The sequence below is a fragment of the Cyprinus carpio genome, chromosome A20 (genome assembly GCF_018340385.1).
Source record: "Cyprinus carpio isolate SPL01 chromosome A20, ASM1834038v1, whole genome shotgun sequence".
In the NCBI taxonomy this organism is placed as follows: domain Eukaryota; kingdom Metazoa; phylum Chordata; class Actinopteri; order Cypriniformes; family Cyprinidae; genus Cyprinus; species Cyprinus carpio.
The window spans coordinates 5,380,900-5,407,078 of NC_056591.1; the positions used below are offsets into that span (position 1 = coordinate 5,380,900).

General features: G+C 35.3%; 1 protein-coding gene across 7 annotated transcripts in view; it reads right to left on the minus strand.

Moving 5' to 3' along the window:
- Positions 1 to 470: 470 nt before the first annotated feature.
- The window catches only part of LOC109111929 (pumilio homolog 2-like), a 99,912-nt gene continuing 74,203 nt past the window's right edge, over positions 471 to 26,179 (minus strand). For 4 of the 7 annotated variants that reach the window (XM_042777431.1, XM_042777430.1, XM_042777436.1 and 1 more), the window contains exons 17-23: positions 23,961 to 24,095; positions 23,582 to 23,719; positions 19,321 to 19,446; positions 16,019 to 16,090; positions 13,929 to 14,050; positions 3,037 to 3,229; positions 471 to 2,934 (exon numbers count right to left, since the gene is read on the minus strand). In XM_042777431.1, the coding sequence (XP_042633365.1) occupies positions 2,803 to 2,934; positions 3,037 to 3,229; positions 13,929 to 14,050; positions 16,019 to 16,090; positions 19,321 to 19,446; positions 23,582 to 23,719; positions 23,961 to 24,095 (918 nt within the window). In that variant the 3' untranslated portion in view covers positions 471 to 2,802. The remainder of the gene's footprint in view (positions 2,935 to 3,036; positions 3,230 to 13,928; positions 14,051 to 16,018; positions 16,091 to 19,320; positions 19,447 to 23,581; positions 23,720 to 23,960; positions 24,096 to 26,179) is intronic. The other 3 variants (XM_042777432.1, XM_042777434.1, XM_042777433.1) reach the window with 3 other exon arrangements.

The following is a 26,179-nucleotide window of genomic DNA, read 5'->3' on the forward strand; positions in this document are numbered from 1 at the left end:
CAGCGGTAAAATTTCCTCACCGTCACAACCCTACTAAGTGCATATAATGTAAACAACACAAACTCGCTAGAGACTCTTTAGCTCTGCCAAGAGCACGCCTCCAGGAGCTCTGCTGTTTTCGGAGAGAAGAGTAAATCTCCATCTTTCTTTCATAAAGCTGATAAAACTAAAGACTCTTCGGATATGGATGCAATACTATTCTATAGATAGTCAAGATTAACGTGAGATTGGTAGAAACTGTGTCGGTTATGTCCCCTTTAAGTTTGTATGATTTTTACCAAACATTTAACATTTTGTATGTTAAATAGTTATGCCGAATTAAACTATTAAAATATTTTGTGACAACTGACAGCACGCCACAAGCATTTGATTTAGAAATATTAAACCAGGAACATTCCTTTCAGCTGTCAATGAGTGTGCAGTGAGTATAATGTATTCAGAGTGAATAATAAAAGCTAAAGACACAAAAATCAAATGTTAGAAGAACAGTTTAATCATACATAGTCACAATTCTGCTTCCAAAAAACAAAACAAAGAGTTATTTTCTCATCTAACATCTGGAAATGTACATAAGGCCACCTGAAAATGTACATGACTTTAACAGTGTGACAAAACTCATATGTTCATATTTATATAATTGACAATATCTTACAATTATTTTGCTTACAAGTTAGTGGCTGCTCCAAAATACAGCACTCCTTTATACAAAAATAATTCTTGTCCTGTCCTGTGAAATTTCCATGGTAGCAGGTAGAACCAAAGACAGCCCCATGTTTTTTTTTTTTTTAATTCATAATTTTTTAGTTATTTTATTCAACTGCCACATGTCAAAATGACTGTTAACAGAAGGTGTCACTGTTCCAGGTACATAAAGAGGCTGACCTTTTCCAAGAACTGATTATAAACAAAACCATCTTGAGATTGTGATGCATAAAAAGTTTTTCTTTAAAATAACGCTTGTTCAAAGAAAACTGTATACATTATATTCAAAGGGAAAGGAGTGATAAATATTCACACATCAAAATGCACATTTTTGATTTTTCTTCCCCAAAAAGTGTAAAAGACATTCCATTTACAGCGTTAACGTTTACAAATGTACAACTGTACAGACAAAATAAAAGCAAATCACTATGCAATTTAGCAAGGCCTGTCCAACATCACAACTAGATTTTTTTTCTTCTATTTAACTAATAAACTTACACTTAATAACTCCACATATACTACATGTATTCTACATTTATTCATATGAAGCAAAGGAACAAAAGCAATTAATATATTAGCCATACAGAAAAACTGTGCAGAAGACGGAAGCCCCACGTCCATTCTCTGAAAAGTATACTCTTGCACATTCTCAATCTACACCACTGAATGCCGCACATTTGATCCTACCCTGCAATGTCTCACGTTTATGAAATCATTTCTTTTTTACTTGCTCCAAAGCCAAACGTCCTTGGATGACTCCAAGGACACGGACGCCGCCTACCAACTTCTCCACTTTGCCCAGGAGAGCATCATCTAAAACTCAAGCGCCATCTCCACCCACACCCGAAAAACAGCAACAATTTAATATTTGTACTTGCACATGAAAAAGCTAAACATTTTGCCTAAGCTATTACAATGTAAAGAGATGATAATTCGTACACAACCATACCGTTCTTAGGGCAGTGGTCAGAAAAACTACTCAACAGACAGATGTTCCACAAACATGATGACAAAGAAAAAAATCATTCCATTAAATCCAGACACAGCATGCCAAATCTCCCCACCCCCTGCATGCATTGCATACCTCCCACACACCCCAAAATGGAAAAATTCCAGGTATCGGTCTAACTCTAACTAGCTGTGTAAAATAGCAGGTGCACTGGTGTCCTTACACTTCATTCGAAACATAATAGTGAACCAAGACAATAGTCGTGCAACAGACTTGGTCAGTGGGACATATACTATACTGCAACCACACACTTAAAATGAAAAAAAAAAAAAAAAAAAAAAAAAAAAAAACGGAGCAGTTACTCAAATAAGATTCGCACATGAGGGAGGGTAAGAAGAAAGATGGCAATTGCAGACACTTCAAACCACTTCTGAATGATACAACTCCCATTTAAAGGCAGCAAAGCTCTATGATTGGTTTAGAATATCTTAACACAACTAAGTCAATGGCATGGCAGACAGAAGTGGTCATCTACAAGAAAGATTTTTTTTTAAGATCAAGGTGACTGGTTCATTATTTTTCATCAGCAGCTCTGGTATGTGTACCATCGGGCTAAAAAAGGACTTAAATGTATCACACTTCTTAAATGGATTAAAAAAAAAAAAAAAAAATATATATATATATATATATATATATATATATATATATATATATAATAAAAAGACGAAGTAATTAAAAAGGATCACTCAGTTTGGCCTTATAAAGTCACTTGCTGGTGTAAATTGTAAGAACTTTAAATTTTCAGCAAACATTTTGTTTTCTACAGAGAATGTACAAGGTAAAAATGTACAAGATATTTACTAGAAAAGAAAAAAAGGAAACCGTCAGTTACATCAATTACATCATAAACAAAGGTGTTGTGCTTTACCCAGGAAACCGCTTACAGACCATGCACTCTCTAGTGGGGGGTGGTGGAGGTAATAATGGGCACTGCACCAGGGACTGGTGAGATGTTTCGGCATTCTTCGGTGAATCCTTTTCCTTTTATGTTTTTGGTTAAAACCCCTAAAGGGTATAAACTCCACGGTGGAGGAGATGCCCATAACAGACATGGTTTTGAGGGAAAGGGGTGTGGTTTGGGTGTGAGGCCCTTACATTAGGCCGTTGGTGGGGCCCCCAATAGGGCCTAGGTCTGACCCACTCTTCATGTAGTACTTCTCCAACTTAGCCAGGATGTGTTTTCCATATGTGTATTTACGGAGAGTTGCAATATGGGGCCGAATCTGAAATTGACAGAAGCGGTTTAAAATACTGCCCGATGATGATTATGTTTTTAATCTTTTCTTCAATTATTTTACTGATGCGACAACATTCTGTGCTTATACCTTGTGCATGATGATCTTGCGCTGGGCGGGTTCTGCCATGTCAATCATTCTTTGCACTACATAATTTGCATACTGGTCCTTCATCATGGTGTAGAGGGCACTGTGAGGGCCATCTTTCTGACAGCAGACTTCATCGATCAGCAGGGCCCTCTCCGCACGAGATGAATGAATGACACACTTCTCAACAACATTACTACAAGAGACAGACACAAACAAAATAAAGGGAAATTTTTCAGATGACCAAAGGCTATCTTTATATACGTTTACATATCTTAAATATTTAATACATTATGCAAAAAGTATACTTAAAAATAACAATTACAAAAAAAAAAAAAAAAAAACATTATGAGAGGTTTTTACTGTTATTAACTCTCCTTGATTTTGCTGATTGAAAATAAAAACTGTACTGTAATACCATAAAACAACTACTTGTCCTGAGAATGAGGTAGTGCTGTACAACTGTTTATAGAAATAAATTCTAGATAAATTTTAAACACTGTACTATTTATATTGTTCTTTATATTATTAATATTTTAATAATATAAGATCTTTACAGTGATTGGTCATGAATCTGTTTTTAAATGGGGTGTACTTTGTGATGTCATGTTTAAAAAAATTCCTGATGAAGGTCATGTGACCGAAACTTAGTCATTAAATAAATCATTTGATATTTTGCATAGATAGTGTGCAGGATTTGTTTTTTGCTTTTTAGTTTTTGACCTTGTTGGTCTGTCACCTACGCACCTATCTATTGCCATCAGATGTGCGGACTTTAATTGCTAATATAACATTTATAGAAAGAAGACATAGCATTGTCTTCACAACAAAACAAATAAACCAGTGGTTAAACGATTACCGGTTGGATGGTAAACTATGATGACCAAATTTCTGGTCAAACTTCTTTAAGGAAACCGAGGACATTTCCTAGTTCAGTGGTCAAAATCTAATTTAATTGGTTATTACCTATGAATTAAATAATATTAATAATAACAATATATACACACAAAGAGTATTACATGGATTTAACTTGAATAGATATTATGTGGATACCTTTAAACTGATAAGGTTGTCTCTTTCGATAAGTAATGATAATAGTGCTCTTCTCTCAACCAGATTACATTCAAGGATAAAAGTAGCCAAGTCGTAGTAAGTATAAGACAAAGTACATGTCATTCAAATCAGGGTTCCCACTCTTTCATGAACACCAGATAAAAGGACTTTAAAGCACCATTTATTTTATATCAAGCACCTATCAAATTCACACCCCAACATATGTTGAATCATGAAAGACCTCTTACAGTACTTAACATTTCACTTACACTTAATATTTACAAAAAAAAAAAAAAAAAAAAATTCAGAGTAGTGAGGTTTTGAATGTGTAGATTTCATAAATGTAGACAATTTTGAGCAGTAGTGTTCAAAGGAATGGAATTAAATCCATTGAAGTCAATGGAGTTCACACTGGTAATATTCAAATACAATTTCTCAAATACTGATATATATATATATATATTCTTGCATCAAACTTTTTTGCTGTAATTCTTGTAAAATATTTAAATTTGAAAGAATTTCTCAAATTTTAAATTAATAAAAAGTGGTTAAAAAATTAGGAGCACAGTCAAATTTCAGGAGCACCTTCTAATAAATAATCAAAAATTCTTATCAAATATTAGCCTTCCCATTACAAGATGATATTTGACTCAAACTGATTTACAGGGAATTTAGTTTTTACAACTTTGTAATGGCATTTTTCTAACTTTATTAAAAGTATGTAATCCTTTTATGTCAAATTCAAAATTATATTTATAAGCTTTTTAAAATTTCTTATTAAAACAACAGAATAAATAAAGTGGAATAAGATTGCAATTAAATTAAATTTATAAATTCATGTTGAGGTTAATGTTTTAAATATAAAATTTTGAATAAAGAAATATTAAATGAATAACAGAAAAGATAATTTAAAAATGAAAGTAAAACTGCCAGTAGGTGGTGGCAAATCACTGAGTTTATCACCGAATCATTCATTCAGTTAATAGTTCGAATGACTGATTCATTCAGTAATGAAGCATGTGACTGGCTTCATGAATGGGTAATCACATTTGCAAACTCGGTCACAAAAAGCTGTCACTCACCTTAGTTCATCACGATCTCACAAAGTTTCATTATAACTGATGAAGCTCTGCACAATGAATCTCTTATTTACACCCTTTTTAGAATGTGTTTGTTATAATGAGAGGATTTGTGATTTTGCAAAACTAAGAACTGAACAAAACTTCTGTGTTTGAGCAGTGAGTGGATTCTGATTAACACTGAGTTCAAGGAATCAACAGATCTGTGTGTGATACTTTACTCAACGCTGCAAAAACACGTTGAAACTAAGTTTTTTTAAATAGCACCCTTCTACTAAACAAAATTTATTTCAAATTTAATTCAAGCATTTTCAAGGACTTATATTTGTTTTCGAGTACTTTTCAGTCTGATATTCAAGCACTTTCAAGCATGGGAACCCTGTCAAATCTAAATGAACTGGAAAAGCTGATCAGTTTCACAAAGCCTTCATTATATTGCACAGAAGCAAAAAAACATTAGCCTTTATCTCACAATAGCCCTGAAATAATTGTTTTGCTAACTTAAGCTGGTCTTTAGGCTAATGCACAACCTACAACTAAAGAAAAAAAAAAACCTCACATTTCTAGTCATAAACGCTATCTACTAAGACAATGGTACAATATTCCAGGTTGAAAAACGAAAATTAAGGATTTTCTCCCCAGTATAAACCTTTATAAAGAAAATGCCTAATATGACAATGCAGTAAGATGGTGATAATAAAAGATCACACTCTGTAACATCAGTAAGGTGTATACTAACCATATATGGGCAAGCAGAGATTTCTAGAATATGAACGTAATGTGCTAAATTGTACATTTAGTGTTTTCATCCCTTACAAAATCATTATAAATAAAACACTTAATGTTGCTCAATGGACAAAGACAGTGGTATAACAAAAAGCCAAATTCAGTGAACAGTAAAAATATATACTAAGTACAGGCAGGCAAATGAACCCAGAATATAAACAGAGTGTGCTAAATTGCACGTTAAAGGGGTCATATGATGCTGCTAAAAAGAACATTATTTTGTGTATTTGGTGTAATGATGTGTGTTTATGCGGTTTAAGGTTCAAAAAACACATTTTCCACATACAGTAGGTAGACAACCAGAATGGGTAATGTGTTACCCGTGTTAAAATCATTCGTGAAACTACCGCCAGGTGGTGCAAAGGGACGGATTGCGAAATGAATGTAATTGTAAAATGATAAAAGGAGGAAGTAAAACAACAATAACATTATGATATAACATTGTAACATCTTTAAAACCCATTAAAAAATTGACAGTGAGTTAATTTTAAAACGCAGGATAGTCTTAGGCTACAGTCTTCTCATCAAAAATTAAAAGGAAGACCTTAAAGGATCTTATGCATTCTATTGTTATTAAACAGTCATTAAATATAAGGGCTATATATATTAGTGTTGTCACGGTACCAAAATTTCAGTATTCGGTACCGATACCAGTGAAAATCCACGGTTCTCGGTACCAATTTCGGTACCAAAGCAAACCACAAAAATATGCTAATTAATAAAAAAAAAAAAAAAAAAACGTTTTATCACAATAAATAAAACCAATGCCATTCTTTATAGTTATTTACAATTGTGTTTAAAGTTTTCTTACAAGTAATATAATTATAAAAAACAGTAAACAAGTTTCATCTAAATTTAATTTGTCTTTTAATTAATGAAATTTAAGCACATTTTATTTTTTGTTAAATAAAGGGGATTTGCTATTAAAATTAAAACATAGAAGAAATATTGTGATTTATTTCTTCAAAAAATAAAGTTTTATTAATTTTTTCAACAGTAGTAGCAGTATCACATACATTCTACTAAATAATAGTAATATTTCTAGCACAATGCCTTTATGGAAAAATTAACTTTTATTTTGACGGTTCCTTACACTCTATTTGTGGCAGCACTCCCCCGCCCCCATAAAAACATATATATGCAAATTTATTTTCTTCCAGCAGGAGGCGCATTAATAGCGGGAGAGATAAAGGATTCTCCGGTAATGGCTGCAAAGCAGCACTGAGCTCACAAACACTGCCTTATCAAGCATTACATGCTAAATTAAATGAAAATGAAATCGAAATTTTTCTAAATACAGTCGGTTTCCTTCTGAAATACAGTGATATAAAAAAAAAATGAGTGGGTTTTGGGTACCACCGGTACTTAAAGAAACCTGGTGTTTCATATGCAGAGCGAAAAGAGAACAGTCTGCCAGCATTTAGCAATAATTTATTAACATTTACAGATACTGGTCATTATTTTTGATTTTTCAAACTGCTGTAAACACTTTGCATTTTTGAATGCGTATACCGTTACTGTGTGGCCAAAAAATTGAGTATCTTTTCTGTTTCAGCATTTATTTGATCGTGATTTGCAAACTTTTCTGTTTCAGCTATTTGATCGCGCTGAAGCCTCACGCGCACATATTCATTGGAAACAGTCATTCACTGTGTCATCCGGCGCGAGCAGCGGTCCACTCTGACATATTGCTAATTATGATTTTTCTTTCCATTGATACTGAAACACGCGTGAACTACAAAGCCTATTTTACCTCATGAATATTAGTTAAGATTCAAATGGGCAACGTTTATGCAACTGAATATGGAAACGTTTGGATTTCTCCCGAATGAGAGAGCCCAACCTTACCTTATGTTTCCTTTAAATTATTATTCATTTATTTACTTTTTTGTTTGTTTATAGCTAAGCCTATATTATTATATACTGCAATTATATTTATCCATTAGACATATATTTTCAATTCTTGTTCTGCTCTGATAAATTTGTTAAATTTAAAGGATTTGTTGTAAAGTGAAGGAAACTAAAAATATCCTGTTGGCGCATATAACATTATTAGGCCTGCCGTTATTATTTCTGAATGTAATAAAATGCAACTTATACATGACTTACACATTTTTTTCCTCTCACAAACTTAATTTATTTTTTAGCGTAAAAAAAAAAAAAACATGCAACAAACGAAAATAAGAGATTAATCGGTTAAAATTTGTTACTGTGGGTTAACAGTAATTATAATTATTATATACTTAGGAACAGAGTCTGGGACTAATCTAGGCTATCCAGGTTTTTTCTTTTTCTTTTTTCATTGTAACTGAAAATGACTTTGTGCAGCACATTCACTTCATGTGCTCTGATCCAGATCCGCCTTCAGCGTTGCTCAGCTGTGGACGATTAACATTAAAAATGTTTGATATGTCCCATTTTATATATTGTTCATTTAAAAAAAATATTGAATTAAATTGTTAGTTCTAATTATATTGTTAACACAAGTTCATTTAGGCTATTTAACATGCACTGTGACAATTTACCCGTTTTAACTTAAACTCCTTGAGATTTTAAAGTCAGTTTAATAGTATTGAAGTTAAAGTTTAAAATAATAATAATAATTTAAGGTTTTAATTGCTTAAATTATTTCTATGAATTAATAATATGTTATGTTTATTCTTGTAGAAAATACGTGTTTATTCTTTAAGGAAATAAGGGGGAAAAAAACAAGGGACGATCCAAATATTTGTCATATTTGTTTTGCTTCACATATTTATGTAGGCTACAATTATTCTAAAAAGAAAGAAAGAAAAATAATAATAATAATGTCATTAAAAAATGCCATCGGCCTGAGTAAATTTGACCATTATAGAATTGTGACTTTAAAGGTTACTGATTTAGGAGGTGAAAACACTGTGAAATTACAAATGGCATGGTATTTTGAAGCATAACAACTGAAGGTCTATGAAAAGTTAGCCAATAAAGCATTTTTTAAATGGAACTTAAAGTTTTGAACTAAAATATTATTTCAACCATATAGCCTGTGAATAAATAAAATGCATTTTTTTTTTTTTTTTTTTAAATGAAAGAACACTTAGAGAGTGTAGGTTGCTTCTGGTGTTTGGATTTCTACTTCAATATAATGAGCTCCAAGTTTAAGAATAGCCTACACAAGTTTTTTTTTTTTTCTTTTTTTTCCTCACTCTCTATTTAACTCTATTTAACAGCATCAACTTACAATGAAATACGTCTTCCTTCAGGCAGACTGAACGTTTTCCTGCCTTGCTAAATGTTGGGTCAGTTAGCGCGAGTCGCTCACTGTGAAGCAGGAGCAGCTGACGGAGGATTCCGCTTTGTCTTAAAGCCTTCCGCAAACGCTACGTTCACAAATAACAATGATTTTCGTAAAATGATTAATTATCAATTGGTAATTTGTTATTATTATGGTCTTGTAAAAATAATAATATATGGGCTGCGAGAAAATAATGAATAAAAAGAGTAGGGCTGCTGTGAATGCAGGCATGTTTCAACCCAGTAACATGACAACACACCGGCCCTTGCAGTCAAAAAACAGACCAAATTCAGTCCAGCTGGAGGGGGTTGGGGGTAGTTCTGTATAGTTTGTGGGGGTTGATATAAATGTGTGCATCTCTTGGTCTTTCATATGCACAGTGTCTTATGAGGGTTTCAAACTTGCAGAACAGGTTTAGATAGGACTCATTTTGGTTTTAGGACAACTTTGAAGAAAGGTTTTGATCCACTTCAAATGCTGACTACTGTATAGCACAATATAGTTTATTAGTTATTATAACTTAATTTTAGAGGAAGTTGCCTTAACTCAAAAAAAAAAAAAAAAAAAAAAAAAAAAAAAAAAAAAAAAGATGCAAACTGTTGTGTTAATTTTTTTTTTTTTTCGTCTAAATATTTTTTAGACCATGAAATATAAATTATCACAGAATGTAGCCTGTTCATAACTAGAGTGGACCATATGCGCCGTTCATACGGGACACGTCCCGGCCAGGATTTTAATATTGCCCAAAACATCCAAAGCAGTTTGACCAATAACATGCAGGTATTATACATAATCGACCAATCGTGGGGCTGCGCGTGAGAAGGTGAGATCTACAGGGAACAATCAAAGCGATGCAAATATGCGCACGTGTTTGTTCGTTCGTTTAACTTGGAAAAAAAAAAAAAACCTGACAAAAAAAAAAACAAAACAGCAAAGGTGCGAGAGCGATCTGAAAGCATAAGGAGCCGTCTGCTCTGCTCTCTAGCACTCATGAATGTCGCACAGCAATCGACCTGCAAACAGCCAAAACCTGGATGTTTTAGGCAATATTAAAATCCTGGACGGGACGTATCCCATATGAACGGCGCATATGGTCACCCTATTCATAACCAATATATTGAACCATCTCTTTATGTTTTTCTAAATCCCAAACAGTGTCCAGACATCAGTAAAGTATCCATCTATGAACATGTTTTATAGGCTATTTTAGATTTCGGAAATACACATGCGTTACAGACGTAACAAAAAACATTTTGGAGTTTTTGGAGACTTTTTTTTTTTGTAGCCTATTTACAATGCACAAACCAGAAGCAACAATATCTGCAGAGAAGGGTTGGCCATTCTCAAAACATAAAATATCAATTTTATGTAAATAATGACTCTCTCCACATGGACACGCCTTTAAAGAGAAATGCAGCCTTCACAGATTACATAATGCTTTCGTCCTGAATTGATTCGTTTTAAAGACATTTCAAGCTTTCTGTAGATATATTTCTCATGTATGTGGACACCACAATTTTAAGTTAATTCATTATCAGGAAAAAAATTCAAGTGATCGAGAGGGCATGTCCTGCATGCGCATTAATAATTTTTGAACAAACACTTGAATATGAATATTAATTCACATTTTGCATATGCATTACAGAGTAAATTATTTTTTACATGCAATTATGCAAAATAAAACCAAACAAGATTTCTAATCGAGATAAAACGAGTAAGAATAAATGCTGCACTTCGCACTCAGCATCACACACGCCACGCAAATCTTGCACTCTGACATTTTACACACCTGCATTTAAATGCGGCTGCAATTTTTTTTTTTTTTACTTATATGAAAGCAAGTAAAGAAGGACCCTTTAAAATCACTGAAGTTGTCAATTAATGAAGCTCTTTTTTACATGGTGTGCATTTTGTTGATTATAATGAGAGAACTTGAGTTTAAACATGAGGACGTTTTATTAATCCATCCATTCTTTAGAGTTTCAATGATTTAGCTAAATCGTGCAGGTTTAATTTATTCGTTTCTTGTTTTAATTAGGCCTAAATAATGGGAGCGAAATTATACAGTGCCTCACGTTTTACTAAAATAAAGGAAATAATTCATAAAACATGCAACAATTTCTTAATCCGTGTACAGACAAATATATTTTTCCCCAATAAGTTATCTGTCAAAATAAATGACAGGTAACGAATAAAAAAAAAAAATGCATGTTGTTTTATTAAAGGAATTTTAAAATACAAATTAAAATATAGGCCTATTATATGAGAATATTGACAATTTGCATATTAATCCATGTAGCCTAGCTCCCTAAAATAGGCTACTTTTAATAGCACTTTTAATGCTCCGATGCAAAGTAAACCACAATTTCTTTTGAATAATATAACATAATTCATATAATATAAATAATACTGCACACCTATTAAATGTGTCAAATCTAAAATATGGTTTAATACCATATAGCTTAGAGAAAATATAAGCACAGGCTCAGGCTTGACATTTATCCTGCTTGAATTCGTTCTAAGAAACGCACATAACTTCATAAGTACCAAACTTTTATCTGTGAATATTAAATATTTCAAATATAAATATTTTACAGTGTTTTTCTTTCATTTTCCCTGACTGCAGCCGTCAAATGTAACACATCAGCGAGGCAAAACTGACGTCTATTTGCGAAAATGTGCTTTGATGCGCTTGTTTGATAACTTGCGGTTAAAGCCCCACTCAGCGGTCAAACGCTGCAAATGCACTTTGCAGAAGCCGCGGCCGCGGCGGCACACGCTACGGTAGAAACACTGTTTTGGTTGGCCGCCTACTGTACTGTACATTATTGTTTCTCCTCTATGCCCCGCCTTCTGAAACACATCGATTTTTACAAGGCTCATTGGTCTGAAAAGTGATGATTGGCCAGCTATCCAGTGCGTTGTGATTGGCCGAATACCTCAAGCGTGTGATGGAAATGTTACGCCCCTTAACATATTGTGACGCCCTGTCTGGCTGGAGCGACAAGATATAAACATAAAACCCATTATAAATGTGATATAAACATGATTTCTAGTCATTTCCTCTTTTGAAAGGCCAAACAAAGTAGTTTTGCTTTCTCAACGAAACAGCGTCACACACCCCGGTGGCCTTGAGTGAGCGGAGGCCGGAGGCCTAGAGTGAGCCACCCCTATAATGAGTGGAGGCCGGCTTGAGTGAGCAGAGGCGGGGAGGCTTGAGAACGGCGAGGCCAGTGGATTCTACAAACGAGCATCCGTTGGGCTTGCGGCAACCACATGTGACGACCCCGGGCTGGTCTCCGCTTCGTCCACGGTGAAAGCCGTTCCGGCGATCCACAGTGCAAAGTTGATGTATTTCCTCAATGACCAGCACGGATCAGCTCCAGGCATGACAAAGTGGATATCATCCTCTTTTGGAAGGCCAAAGTAGTTTCGCTTTCACAGTGAAACACAGAGCGTCTATACGACATAGCGGTGTTGGCAATAACAATACTACAATGAGAATAAAAGGTACACCTTCTTTCTTAGCATTAATATCATTGGCGGCATTATGCAAATTTTCCCACATAGTGACGTAGAAATGTAGGGTCGTGTTAGAACGAGCCGTTTTAGGGGGTGTGGACGAGTCTTAACTTTTATAAAGAATATCTCTTTGCATTTGAGACTTTATTCTTTGCAACTTTACAGATCTTCTTTATGCACCAAGAGCTTGTAACACACCAAAGAGAAAGGAAAAATTTAAATTGCATCATAGGACCCCTTTAAGCATTTTTTTAATAATGGTTTTCTATTGGAGGAAACGGCTTAAAGGGATAGTTCACCTTTGGTTGCTGGTCCCCATTGACTCGTCATTAGGGACTTTAAGCAACAACACCTGATGGAATGGCAACGGCAAAGAACGTGCGATTGCGCACGCGCGACTTTAAGTGCTACTTTGTGACGTGTACATTGTAACAGTCTACTACGGGAGTACAGCAAATTTATCGTAGTCGCTATTACGTGACCGATTAAAAGGAGAGTATATTTTGCATGGTAAATCTAGGTTTTTAGACTTATTGGCATCATACCTGATGCGTACCTTCTGACAATAAGTTGTTGTTTAATGCCAAAAGCACGCTTTCTCTTGCCAGTTTAAATAACATTTTCTATTACGCTAATGATAAATGATTGAATGTTTCACTGTCCTCTTGGTCTTGCTGCTGCTTAGTGATTTTTGTGTTCTTTGGCTACGGCAGTTAACAGTTTACGTCAGATCACCGTTGCCATTCCATCAGCTGTTCTTGCTTAAAGTCCATATTTGCAATGGGGACCAGCAACTGAAGGTGAACTATTCCTTTAATGTGAAACTTTGCTCGATGAGTTCATATTCTGGCTACAACAAATTGTCTGTAAATAGTACATTCGTATACCTACGTAATTTGGTCATAAAGCATTAAGCCACATTAACCTATTTCTTTATAATGTTTAATGGGAGGAGAAAACTCAATGTGAATCTTTGTGCATTCCATGCAAATTCTGGGCTCTACTGCTTTTCTGTACATAGCATGCTTTATTAATAAGGTGTATATTGAATTTGGTCCTCCAAATTTGGTCTTAGTACATTAAGCCACGTTAAGCGTTTTAGAATGTTTTTGGTCACTATAATCGTGATAAGAAATCATACAGTTTCATCTCTAGAACACAGTTTTCTTAGATTAACTGACCTTGCAAATTTATGCTGACTCAGAGCTAGAACCTTCCCTCTGACCTCCGCCACTATTTTGCTCTTGTCTTCTGGACGCCCATGCTCTAAAACATGCTGGATCACGTAGTTACCGTACTGATCCTGCAGGTGGAGACAGGCAGAGGACAGTGGGAGGGAGAAAGACAAAATATTACTGTAACAGCTCACAATAATTAAACATCAAACAACAAGATATGAAATACTAGTACCACAAGGTTGAGCAAGCCTACTTTAACCACATACCCTCACAATAAAACAACTGACCTTAAAGGGATACTCCATCCCAAAATGAAAATTTTGTCGTTCGTCTTCGGAACACAATTTAAGGTATTTTGGATGAAAACACGGAGGCTTGAGACTGTCCCATAGACTGCAAAAGAATTAAAAATAACAGTGTCAAGGTCCAGGAAAGTATAAAAAGAATCGTCAGAATAGTCCATCTGCCATCAGTGATTCAACCATAACGTTATGAAGTGTTGAGAATACTTTTTTTACACGAACAAAACAAAAATAACGACTTTATTCAACAATTTCTCTCCTCTGTGTCTTTCCAAATCAGCGTAGCGCCATTTTGACAAATCTGAGCAGTACGCAGAATTGTTGAATAAAGTCGTTATTTTTGTTTTCTTTGTGTACAATAAGTATTCTCGTCGCTTCATAACGTTATGGTTGAATCACTGATGGCAGATGGACTATTCTGATGATGCTTTTCATACTTTCCTAGACCTTGATGCTGTTATTTATTTGGCAGTATATGGGACAGTCTCAAGACTCCCTGTTTTCATCCAAAATATCTTACATTGTGTTCCGAAGACGAACGAAGCTTTTACGACATGGGGGTAAGTAATTAATGACAAAATTTTCATTTTGGGATGGAGTAACACTTTAAAGGTGAAATATCCAGGCCCACAATGGGGTGATTTCAAAAATAGCAACCCATGACCATTGATATATTAATACTTCCACTTTATCTAAGCAATGATTGATCCTAATAATTGGTATTTGGCAAATAACCCTATAAGAAACCACACAACACCCACTCAAATACAGACAGACCAACACTCTTTTGGAAGGTGGCAAAATGTCAATGTCACGCCAATGTCAGAAGCTGTGGGATTCAGTCTATACCCTTTGCCTATCCTACCTTTCCCTCAAATTTGAAGGAATGGTCACTACTTTGTTTTAGGCAGGCTTATTTGCACAAGATTAGTTCAACTATTATGGATGCACATCATGAATCAAGTTGTTGGTCTGAGGTGCTCTGGGTGGAGCAGAAACAGAAAATTATTGAAAGTGCCAGAAACACTGAATTGCAAAGTGAGTTAAAAAAATCATTAAAAGAGAGAAACCTTATTAAGAGAAATGTTCCTATTTAGCTGGATGACAACAAACAAGGCTGTGAGGGTTAAATGTACAGTTTGTTAAATATGTCAGGACTCAACAATAAGGACTGCTGAATATCCCTGGGTCAGCTGATGGAACTGTCACTCTCCCTATCGAATCAGTGCTATGTTGTCTCTTTCTGACATTTATGTGCCTCACAAACCTAAGCATGTAGTTTTTAATTGATAGAACATTATGAATCAGGCTTTAATGCGTCAACATGCAAGATGTCTACTGAAAATGAAGACCCTGATGTAAATACATAACCACGGTAACGAATGGGATAAAAAAAAAAAAGGGTAGAAAAAGTAAATTGTAAAGTCACTACATTAGAGTACTATGATATAGTATAGTAAATTAGTATTAGTAACAATATCTTGACATTTTACTGGTATTGTCACAATACCAGAATTTTGGTAGTCAACACTATACACTCCTTTATCTCAAAGGCTTGCTTGTGTCAAATTAATTGTTGTCTACACTTTTTTTGGGATTGGGTTTTAGGCAAAAAGTAGATATGTGGCAGCCATAAAGAAAGAAAGTTGTGTAAAGTAAAGTGTGAGTGAAAAGAACCCTGCAATGTAAATAGCAACTGGAGAAGCAAGTGTTAAACACAGGCTGGTTAGGAGGTAGACGAGGAGACGCAAGGAGGTTCTTGTGAGTGGGAGGAAGGCACGTGACTCTGACCTTGAACAGTGCATCGCTGGACACTGTATAATATGTTTTGGGGGTCATCTCCAATGAAACGCCTTGATACTTCTAGATAAAATAAGTGAGGGGGCAAGGGGTGGGTAATGTTTTGCATCATAAAAATCCATCAGCACATCTAACTGGACATACGTAAGAACATCCTTCAAAGCAATTGAATGCTACTTCAAAGTAGGCAAAAAGGTGTAAAATTAACAAACAGGTCATGCAAAAAAACATGCAATCGTCTCCACCCTATCCCACAAAGTACTACAACCCTAAGCTCTTCTCATTGCATGGCCTCTTTTCCATTCACACAGAAGGAACAATAAACAAGTGTACTTGTCTACAAACTCAAAACATAATTATACTGTAATTAATAAAATAATAATAATAATAATGCATTACACACAATCCTAATGGGGTAAGCTGCCTAGTAGGGGTGGGAATCTTTAGTCACCTCACGATCCGATTCCGGAAGACACAATCCGATTCCAGATTCTTGATCTACTTTTTCCCCCTTATTAATAAATAATTTTTTTTCCGAATTGAGAATCTTAAAATTTTTACATGTACATATCTTTAACCCTTTGAGTGGTACGGTCCCACATATGGGATTTTTATTTCCGTCCCCCTGAGAGTATGGTCCCACATATGGGATTTAGAACGTTCGGTGACGTCGCATAACTGCCAAATTCAAACTGTGGTTTCGCACGTTGGCTGGCGCTAAGCCAGAGAAAAACGTGCATTGCTCTTGTCATATTATCGCAACTATGCAGTGTTATTAACCACATAATGCATATTTTAGGTTTCAGACATTTAAATACACATAAATACTATTAAAACAAATTTATAGTTAAAAAAAAATACACACACGTCTATGGAAGCAACCATAACAGTCCATTCAAATTTAATTTGCAGATGTGTTTTATTCATATCAGATACACAGAGTAAGTAACTATAAAGTTTACTCTATTCTTCACCCAGTTTACAGGCCACTTATTACTTGTATTTCTGGAGAGATGAATTCACATGCTGTAAATCCGACTGACAGGACTCTGCACTGCAGCGCGAACAAACATGGCAGCGCCCATCTCACATTACAGATCAGGATCAATATCATTTAGAAAGGTTTTTAAACGACAAAACACTCATTTACACATTTATGAATCGGAATATCAGATTGTTCATGACATGTAGGGGTGTAAATCGGATGGTTCGTCACGATACGATACAATATTTGCCGATACCTAAAAATTTTCTACGATACGATTACGATTCGATACAGTATATCGATTGATATATCGATATTTTGATATTATACATCTACATTTTTATTAACTCACAAATGCAACCAAAATATATAACATGAACATTTATCTGGAATTTTCACATCGTGTACCTCAATTGGGAGATTCACAATAACAAAAATTAAGCCTACACAATTTGTTTTTTTTTTTTATAATAAAGGAAATAAACAATTGGACAAAGAATTCTGGTTGCTACTATGGGCTCAGTGCAAAAAATCTTTTCTACAGGTAACCAAATTATAAGCAATAGCAGGAAATAAATACAATACAACAAAGACACAAGTTCAATAAACTTTAAAACAGTTAACTGCTTTTCAGGTTTTTCAGCTCAGTCTAAAATACATTTTAAGGTATGCTACAGAAATTTAATAATCAAATATAAATAACTGTATAGTCTTCTCTGTTTAAAACTAAATATAGATTAATCATTTTTGATGTTACAAAGGTTATTTAGTCAGAAGCAGTGAGCACTTGTATTTTTCTTTGACCGCATTAGATTTATTATTAGTATGCTTTCACTTTAAGAACCAAGCACGGATTTAATATACACATGCCTTTTCTTTCTGAACTGTTAACGTAAAGACATATGCCTAACCGACTGTGTTTACTAGGATATTCCCCAAAACGCGCATTTTGATGTAATTATGTATTTATTGATCCATGCACAAAAAAAGCGGAAGATAGCTCAATTTAGTATTCACGTGTGCGGCTGTTTGTGTGCGCGCGCTTCAGATGTGTGCGCTGAAAACTTCTCACACAGCGCTCGACTGTTCCACAAACAATCCCGAGCGTCTTGTGTCTTTGGCAGTCCTTATACCGAGTCCTGATCCGTGAGTTTGAGCGAGAATGCACCCGCTGGCGGTAATGCATAGACAGAAATTATGTAAAAATGTAGACAGTGCCAAATAAGCTGCCTATTTATATTACAGATATCGATATTTTACGTGTGGCATCGATGCATCGTATCGTCAGACATCATATCGATGTATCGATCCATATTGATAAATCATTGTAATAATAATGACATGAATGAATCATTATAATAATAATGACAAAAATAATAATTGCATGCACTCTGTAGGTGTGTTTTGTGTTTGCTTTTCGTGATATACTCATAATATCAAATCACACATCATTAAAACAATTACGATATTATCGCAGACCATACATATCGCACACCCGTTTAGATATTTATAATGCATTGTCTTCTTATAGATCCACCTGTTCACATTTAAAGCTCTGTGTGTTTGCAGGGTAAAAACATGGGTCGATTTTGGCACTGGTCTGAACTCTGAACAAAACAACAGTTTTATTGAAAATGCTCATTCATTCTCTGCCAGCAGATGGAGAATTTGGTAGAAATATACCAGTTTTCCCAGTAACAGCAGAACACAAAGCAGTGCAGCACGGACTTTGAACGTGCAGTGCTTTGGTTTATTCAATGAAATCATAGCCTTTTGAAGTTTAATCATCACATTCAGCCATATCGCAATTCTGGTCTTTCCGTCCCCAAATTTAAGATCTCTTGAAATCATAATTAAGACTTTCTTGTAGAATTTAAGACTTTTTAAGACTTTAAGACGCCGCGTAAAAAGCTGGGCAGTGGAATGAAAAATCGCAAGATTGAGATGCATTAACTTGAGCATTGAATTTTTTAGAATACTGTGACTTGCACTAGATGCTGCAATAGATGCAAGTGCAATAGATGTAAACACAACAGTCAAATTCTATCTAGTGTGTGTTTATAAAGAAAATCTTTGGAAAATGAAGCGCGGTGGAAGGCAAAAACATGTTCTGTGTAAACGGTCCCTTATAAGGCAGCTGCCAATCTTGGCACTTTGCAACAGTTCATTACTTCAGTTTTGACATTTTCTACTAGGATTATTTTTTGAAAGATGAAGAGAGGCCACACAATAAGAAACTAACTACAGCAAGAGTGGTAGACATCAGAGATTCTTAAAATTCCCGGATGACACATTCAGGAAGTCATACCTGTCCCAGCTGCTCAGAGTGCTGGTGGAGTTCTTCCAGGATGGGCAGGGTCTGCTCCTGTGTACAATGCTCTAGGATACGCTGGATCACCCTGCAGCCATACGGATGAGTGGACAAAACAAACACCTACACTCAAACACACACACAAAAACAAAACAAAAAAACACCATTATATACAACAGACATATGCTGCATCCAGTTCATTAGAAAGACATTACATCACTGATCATATTATTAGTGGTTCTCTTAAAACCAACATAGGGTCAGGGAGGTATGACCAAAATCATTTTGCATTGTATGAGAATTTCCTATCACAATATAGTTTAATTTGCTTCAATTAAAAATAATTACTGTTTTTCTTTAATTTTATTTGAAATTTAAAGTCGAACTAAAAGACAAGATCATAACAAACGTAAACAACCAGGCAGAACCTGAAGTAGAGCTAAATTAATTCTATGTTAACCCTCTGGGGTCTAGGGGATTTTGGGGGCCTGGAGAAGTTTTGACATGCCCTGACTTTTGTGCTTTTTTCAGTTGTTAATAAACATATACATGGCTAAGGTCTAATAACACTGTAATCAGTACAAACTGGGCTACAATAATATGTAAATGACTGTCAAACATGGACCTTGTAGCCTAGCAAATTTTCTAAGACACTTTTTGTTTTGAAAGGGCATATGCGAGTAGGCGTGATTGACCATGAATATTAGTGTGATTCTCACCTGAGAAAACAAAGGCCTGCATAATGAGCTGCATAATGAGCCTTTCAGCCAGGTGTGTGACCAAGAGGGGAGAGTTACAATAAAGAATGTGAGGACAAAATAAATGTATATATTTTTATGTTTGTAGTTTATTTAGAATATATTTAATTATCCCACAAAATAACTTGATTCACTTGCGAGTGCAGTTAAACAGTTTATTAGGAACAATCAAAGCTGACTTTCAAAGCTGAATTTTTAGCATCATTACACAATCCTTCAGAGATCATTCTAATATTCTGATTTGCTACTCAAAAAAAAATTTTTGATTAATTGAAAGAACAGCATCGTTTGTAACATGGTTATTGTATTTATCATCACTTGTGTGCTAAATAAAAGTTTTAATTTCTATATATACACTGACTCCCAGCTTTTGAATGGTATAGTGTATATTGTTACACTTGGAGTAAGACTGGAGTAATGAAACTGAAAATTTAGCTTTGATCACAGGAATAAATTAAATTTTAAAATATATTCAAACAGAAAGCAGTTATTTAAAATAGTAAAAATATTTCACAATATTACTGCTTTAGTAAATGCAACTTTCTGTATTTTGGATCAAATAAATGCAGGCTTGGTCAGCAGAAGAGAATTCTTTACAAAAACATTAAAAATCTTACTGTTCAAAAGTTTTGACTGGTATTGTGTCATGTTGAAATGTATAAATGAACATCACATACCTGGCATATACCTCATATTACTTTTATATCTTATTGCTAGGGCTGGGCGATAAATAGATTTTATCGATTAACTCAAATGTGTAGTTTACATCGGTTTGTTTGAATGAAAATCGGTTTTCTTTTTAACATCCACCGACGCTCCACTCAGGGCTCCCGTTGTTCCGACTGGGCTCAACCCTCCTCCGTGCGTTTGCCATAAAGACATGCTGCCGAGCAAAGTATGTTTCTCCGGAGCGCGGAGTAGAGCGGTGTGATTTCGACTGGAGCGAGGCGCGGGTTTTTTAAAAGTCAGAGCGTCGTGGTTTTCACTCGCTCCAAGAGCACTCCTCCACTGCTCCATCACGAGTACAATTCATGCCAACGGCCCGTAATATAACTGCATATTTAGCAATAATTCACATGTTAAACATATTTAGCTATAGCCTGATACAGATGAATCTCTCAAATCAGAAGATTATAATGACGGCAATAACCAAGCGGGAAGTTATAGGCTAGTTCTCAAGGAGTTTGTCTTTTCTTTTTTACTGAATATTTCTGGGTTAAAGCATGATTTAAACAGATACAGCACATTCACACGCAATCGCTTTCGCAATAATGCATTCAAACAAATGTAATCTTACAATACTTCATCTTTATCTGATTTTGAAATCTGTAAGAAATGCATCGATCTGTAGATAAAATAACTGACGAAAATGAACTGCTGTTTTCATTACAAACAAAATTTGCACAGCAGAAAGCAGCAATTATACCTTTTAATGCTGACAATGTTATTAGTTTGGCATGTGGTAGGAAAAAAAAGTTTGCACACAATAGCCTAAGCGACTTTGAAACTCTACTGTTATTTTATTTACTTTTTATTTTAATATAGGCTATGTTATTAACATAACATTTCAAACATACTGAAATACTTTTGCCACGGAGCGAAGGCGGAGCTGTTTTTCTGGTATCAGTGAGCGTGGAGTGATTATTAAATGCTCGGAACGCGGAGGGAAATAGTTGCCGCTCCACTCCACTCACATACTCCGCTACCGAGTGAGAGAGATGTTCTGACACTACGTTCAGATGATTTGCAACTGTAGTGTGAGGTCAAGTTTAGACAGACTTTTAGCACAGCGGGGCGCAGCACGACAACCCTCGCGTCCAGTGTAGACACAGTTAGACAGTGTCTGCTCTATTTACAAATAATTTAATGTAAGAAAAAAATGACTCACTGCGTAGTTGCCAATTTTAATTTTAACAGTTCTTAACGCCGAGTGGATGATTAGATGCATGATGGGCTAGTATTAAATAAAAATGTTAAAAAATCATCTTCTCAGTTATAAATTTGACTGGTAAATAATAAATAATGAATTATATTAAAACGTGTTTTGAACGATTTCTTTGTCATTTGAATATTGTAGGGGGGGGCAAAAAAATCAATTTAAATTGTAAATCGGATTTTTGGTGAAAAAATCTGGGATTTTTTTTTTAGGCCATATCGCCCAGCCCTACTTATTGCTGTCTATGTTATACGTTAGAACATAAAACAACAACAACAAAAAACATCCTGACATCGTGAAACATTGAGATGATGTAAATGAAACTTCATAATGTTTCACTTGATTATACATTTAGTCAGGAATTATATTTTGGAAAAAGTCTAACTAGTAAAATGTGTACAAGTTATATGAAAACTAATACAAGTAGAATAATAATAAAAAAGACTTATGTTTATGATCTCTGCTGGGTCAAGTCACTTCATTCTTCTTTCTGAGGTAATCCAAATCTTATTCCTCTCAGCGGTCTTATTGAGGTGAATTATGTCTTATTCCTCTCAGCGCAAAGAGAACAGTAACATTTAAAAAATGTGAAGTAAAGTCTTGCTGCTTTGTTTGCTGTCATGTGGGCGTTTACCTGCCGCGAGCTTCACGTAGACGACTGTAATATCAATTGCTCAGTTTTAAAAGAAGACATGTCAAGCTTTCTATAGATCCATCTCTCATGTCTCTGCGTTGAGTATTTGCCGAGTTACAGTTTTCTTTATTTTATAAACGCAAAAAGTTTTGTTGTTATTATGTGTATACAAATAAAAGTAGACTTTACAGATTTGATTGATTTATTGCTCTTATCTGTACGATCAAAACTGAAAATGAAATTTGAGTTCTTTTCGGTCTTATCAGGAGAATATGCCACAAAACACGTATTCACGTTAGTTGACTCCAGAGGGTTAATTCACATCTTTACTTATGGCATGGCTCACCCAGCATTTTCACATTAATCTGTTTCTTTGTTACACAGAGGGGCCAGTCATAGATACAGCTACCAATTTAAACCTTTGTTGTAAGTACTAGTGTAACCAACTAACAGTTAGATAAAGGATGAACAGTTTTACTTTTACATTTTCAAATTAGACCAATCTAGATACAGTATGAGCAGTCTTAAAGAAATAAATCAAATGACTAACCTGTAATACTAGTCTAAGTATTTTATGCAACTGGCCCCAGGTGTAAGTAACAAAGCAGTCCTGTCTACTGATATAGTATATAGTAAGTACATACTTTATTTATATAGCACCTTTCTAGAGCACATGTGACAAAGTGCTTTACATCCACAATAAAAGAGAATAATTGGGAACACACACACAAAACATATAGCAGAAAATTTATATCAGGGTATTAATGGTATAGCAAAATCTCTTAGTTTTTAATACAGACTACAGTTGACTACAAAGGCTCTTAAAGAAACGTATTAACAGACATGCAATAATATGCATCAATATTTGGCCTGCCACCACCATAAGTAAATCCTGTTTCTGGGTGATCTGAGTGTCTGTGTAGCTGATACCTGTCCCTGGAAGGCATCAATGATGAACTGAAGAGCCTGGGGCTGGACACATTCAATGCATTTCTGCACCACATGATTTCCATTCTGATCCTTCACACATTTCAGCACATGGCCATCCAACTCCCGTACAATGTCACTCTGACACATGAGAAATAAAAAATTAAAACCTTCAATTAAACATTTACTCATTCTGTAGTTCTGAGAACTACCACCATTTCTAAACATTTTCTGTTTTAATACATCTAGACTTAAATGTATTAAAAACATTCCTAAAATCCTAGTGGACAGTAGCCTACTTTAGAAAGTTACAGTACAATCAAAAAATCCCTAACATTGTTGTTTAATGTGTAATATGGAAAGAAAACAAAAGGCAACTTACAATTACCTGCTGGTCAGAAGAGATGGATTCCAGAGCTTTTTGAATAACACGACAACCATACATCTGCAGAGCCAGTGGCAACACATGGCCACGGATACGAGTCGCAAGTGCCAGTTTCTGATCCACACTGCCGAACTGTAGTAGAGAATCAGAGAAAGCAGTTACTCTCAAAAACAGAAATGCATCATGCGCCATGCACAAGTCATCACACACAAAAGATAAATTTAAATTTTATTCACGGTCATTTATTTATTTACATTTTCAGAGGCATAGGCATGTTTTCTTTTGAGAGAAAAAAAGAATATCCATAAACAAAAAAATGCACTCACATCTTGTGTACAAAACAATAACTTCTTCCATTAGGATTAAGTACTGTCTTTTTTTAACTGACAAAATTTGTAACATTTTCCATGTTTATATAAAAAAAAACCAAGTTGAAGCCTGATCCTGTTAAAAACAGAGCCTGATGGGGAAAAAGCATTGGAGCAGAATAAGTAATTGGCCACGTACACACTGCAAGGAGTGACACCGCATTTAAATGCGTGAGTGAGCCCCATAAATTATCGTTCCATGTGTGTACAGAACACGACCCACTCTCGAAAGAGAACATCTCGGAGAGAATGGAGGCCCCCAGATTAGCTAGTTTTGTGTTAGCTGCTGTTGACCAAACAAACTTTAGACTGCAAAGTAGGGATGCTCCTATCAGGATTTTTGCAGCAGATACTGAGTACCGATTTCTTGTCATGGTGATCGGCCGATACCGATTCTGATGCTTCAAGCTTTATATAGATGTTTCAAAATTTTCTATGTCATTTTCATTTCATCTTGCATGTTATAGGCCTGATAACGCAGTGTTTGTGAGCTCAGTGCTGCTGTGTGTACTGCCATTAATAGGGAAACCTTATTCTCCCGCTTTAAAGCACCTCCTGCTGGAAGAAAATGAATTTGCATTTTCAGTAATGTTAAGTCCATCTGATTTACACAGCAAACATATTATGCTTTTTCTATATCAATGGGTCAGGTAATAAAAAATGCATTCTGATTATTTGCCAGTAGGTCGTGGGTGGATAAAATAAATCATAAATTAAAAATATTAACTACATTTTTTTTTCCCCATGAGGGAGACGATTTTGAGTGTGTTCAATCGCCTGATCAGGAAGTTGCAGTGACAAAAATGGTGACATTCCAGATTTTAAAGGAGGAATGCCTATGTTAATGCTATTGAGTAGGCTAATATGGCCAAAGAAGATATTTTGTTTTATAAATAAATGTTAATTTAAAAGCACCCCACAATCAGCGGGTTATGTTACCGTTATCCCTTACGGCTCCGATGAGGTTTTGCTCCGTCCTACACACTGTAAAAATTCACAAAAGACTATTTTTAGCCAAGCAGCACAGAGAGTCGCTTCAGAAACATGCCGCAGCTGGCTGATAAACACAAGCACTGACTAGACTGACAAGAGTGGCCACAATCAGCTCCGGTAGCTGTGGAGCCCAACGCACCACAGACGGTTGCAGCGAGGCACAGATAAGCTCTAACGTCAGTGAATCTGCTGTTAAAAATGAACCATCTATTCATCATATCATCATACATGACAAATAGCGAATTTTTCATTTTTTCTCGAAACGTCATAGCATTTCCACACTGGCGATGACATGACTGTGGCTCCAAATCATTTATGTCCCACGCATCATGTACGTCGTCACGCAATAACATCAAATTGCGATCGGTTCCTGAGATCGGCCAAGTGTAGGGAGTACCAATCGAGTCATAAAATGTGATTATCGGCTGATACCGATCTCCGGCCAATCGATCAGAGCATCCCTACTGCAAAGACACGCGAAAATCCAAAAAAATTATTTTTAAGGGGTCATATGACGCCGAAAAAGAACATTATTTTGTGCATTTCGTGTAATGCAATGTGTTGGTGCAGTTTAAGGTATTAAAAAAAAAAAAAAAACATTTTCGACATACTGTACATTATTGTTGCTCCTCTATACCCAGCCTTTCTGAAACATGTCAATTTTTGATTTTGTTCTGAAAAGCAAGGTGTACACTGATTGGCCAGCTATCCAGTGGGTCGTGATTGGCTGAATACCTTTAGCGTGTGACTGAAATGCTACGCCCCTTCCCTTATTGTGATGCCGTGTCCCGGCGCGACGAGACAAAACCAATAAAACCCATTACATTTGTTGCGTCCAGTTGGGACATAATTATG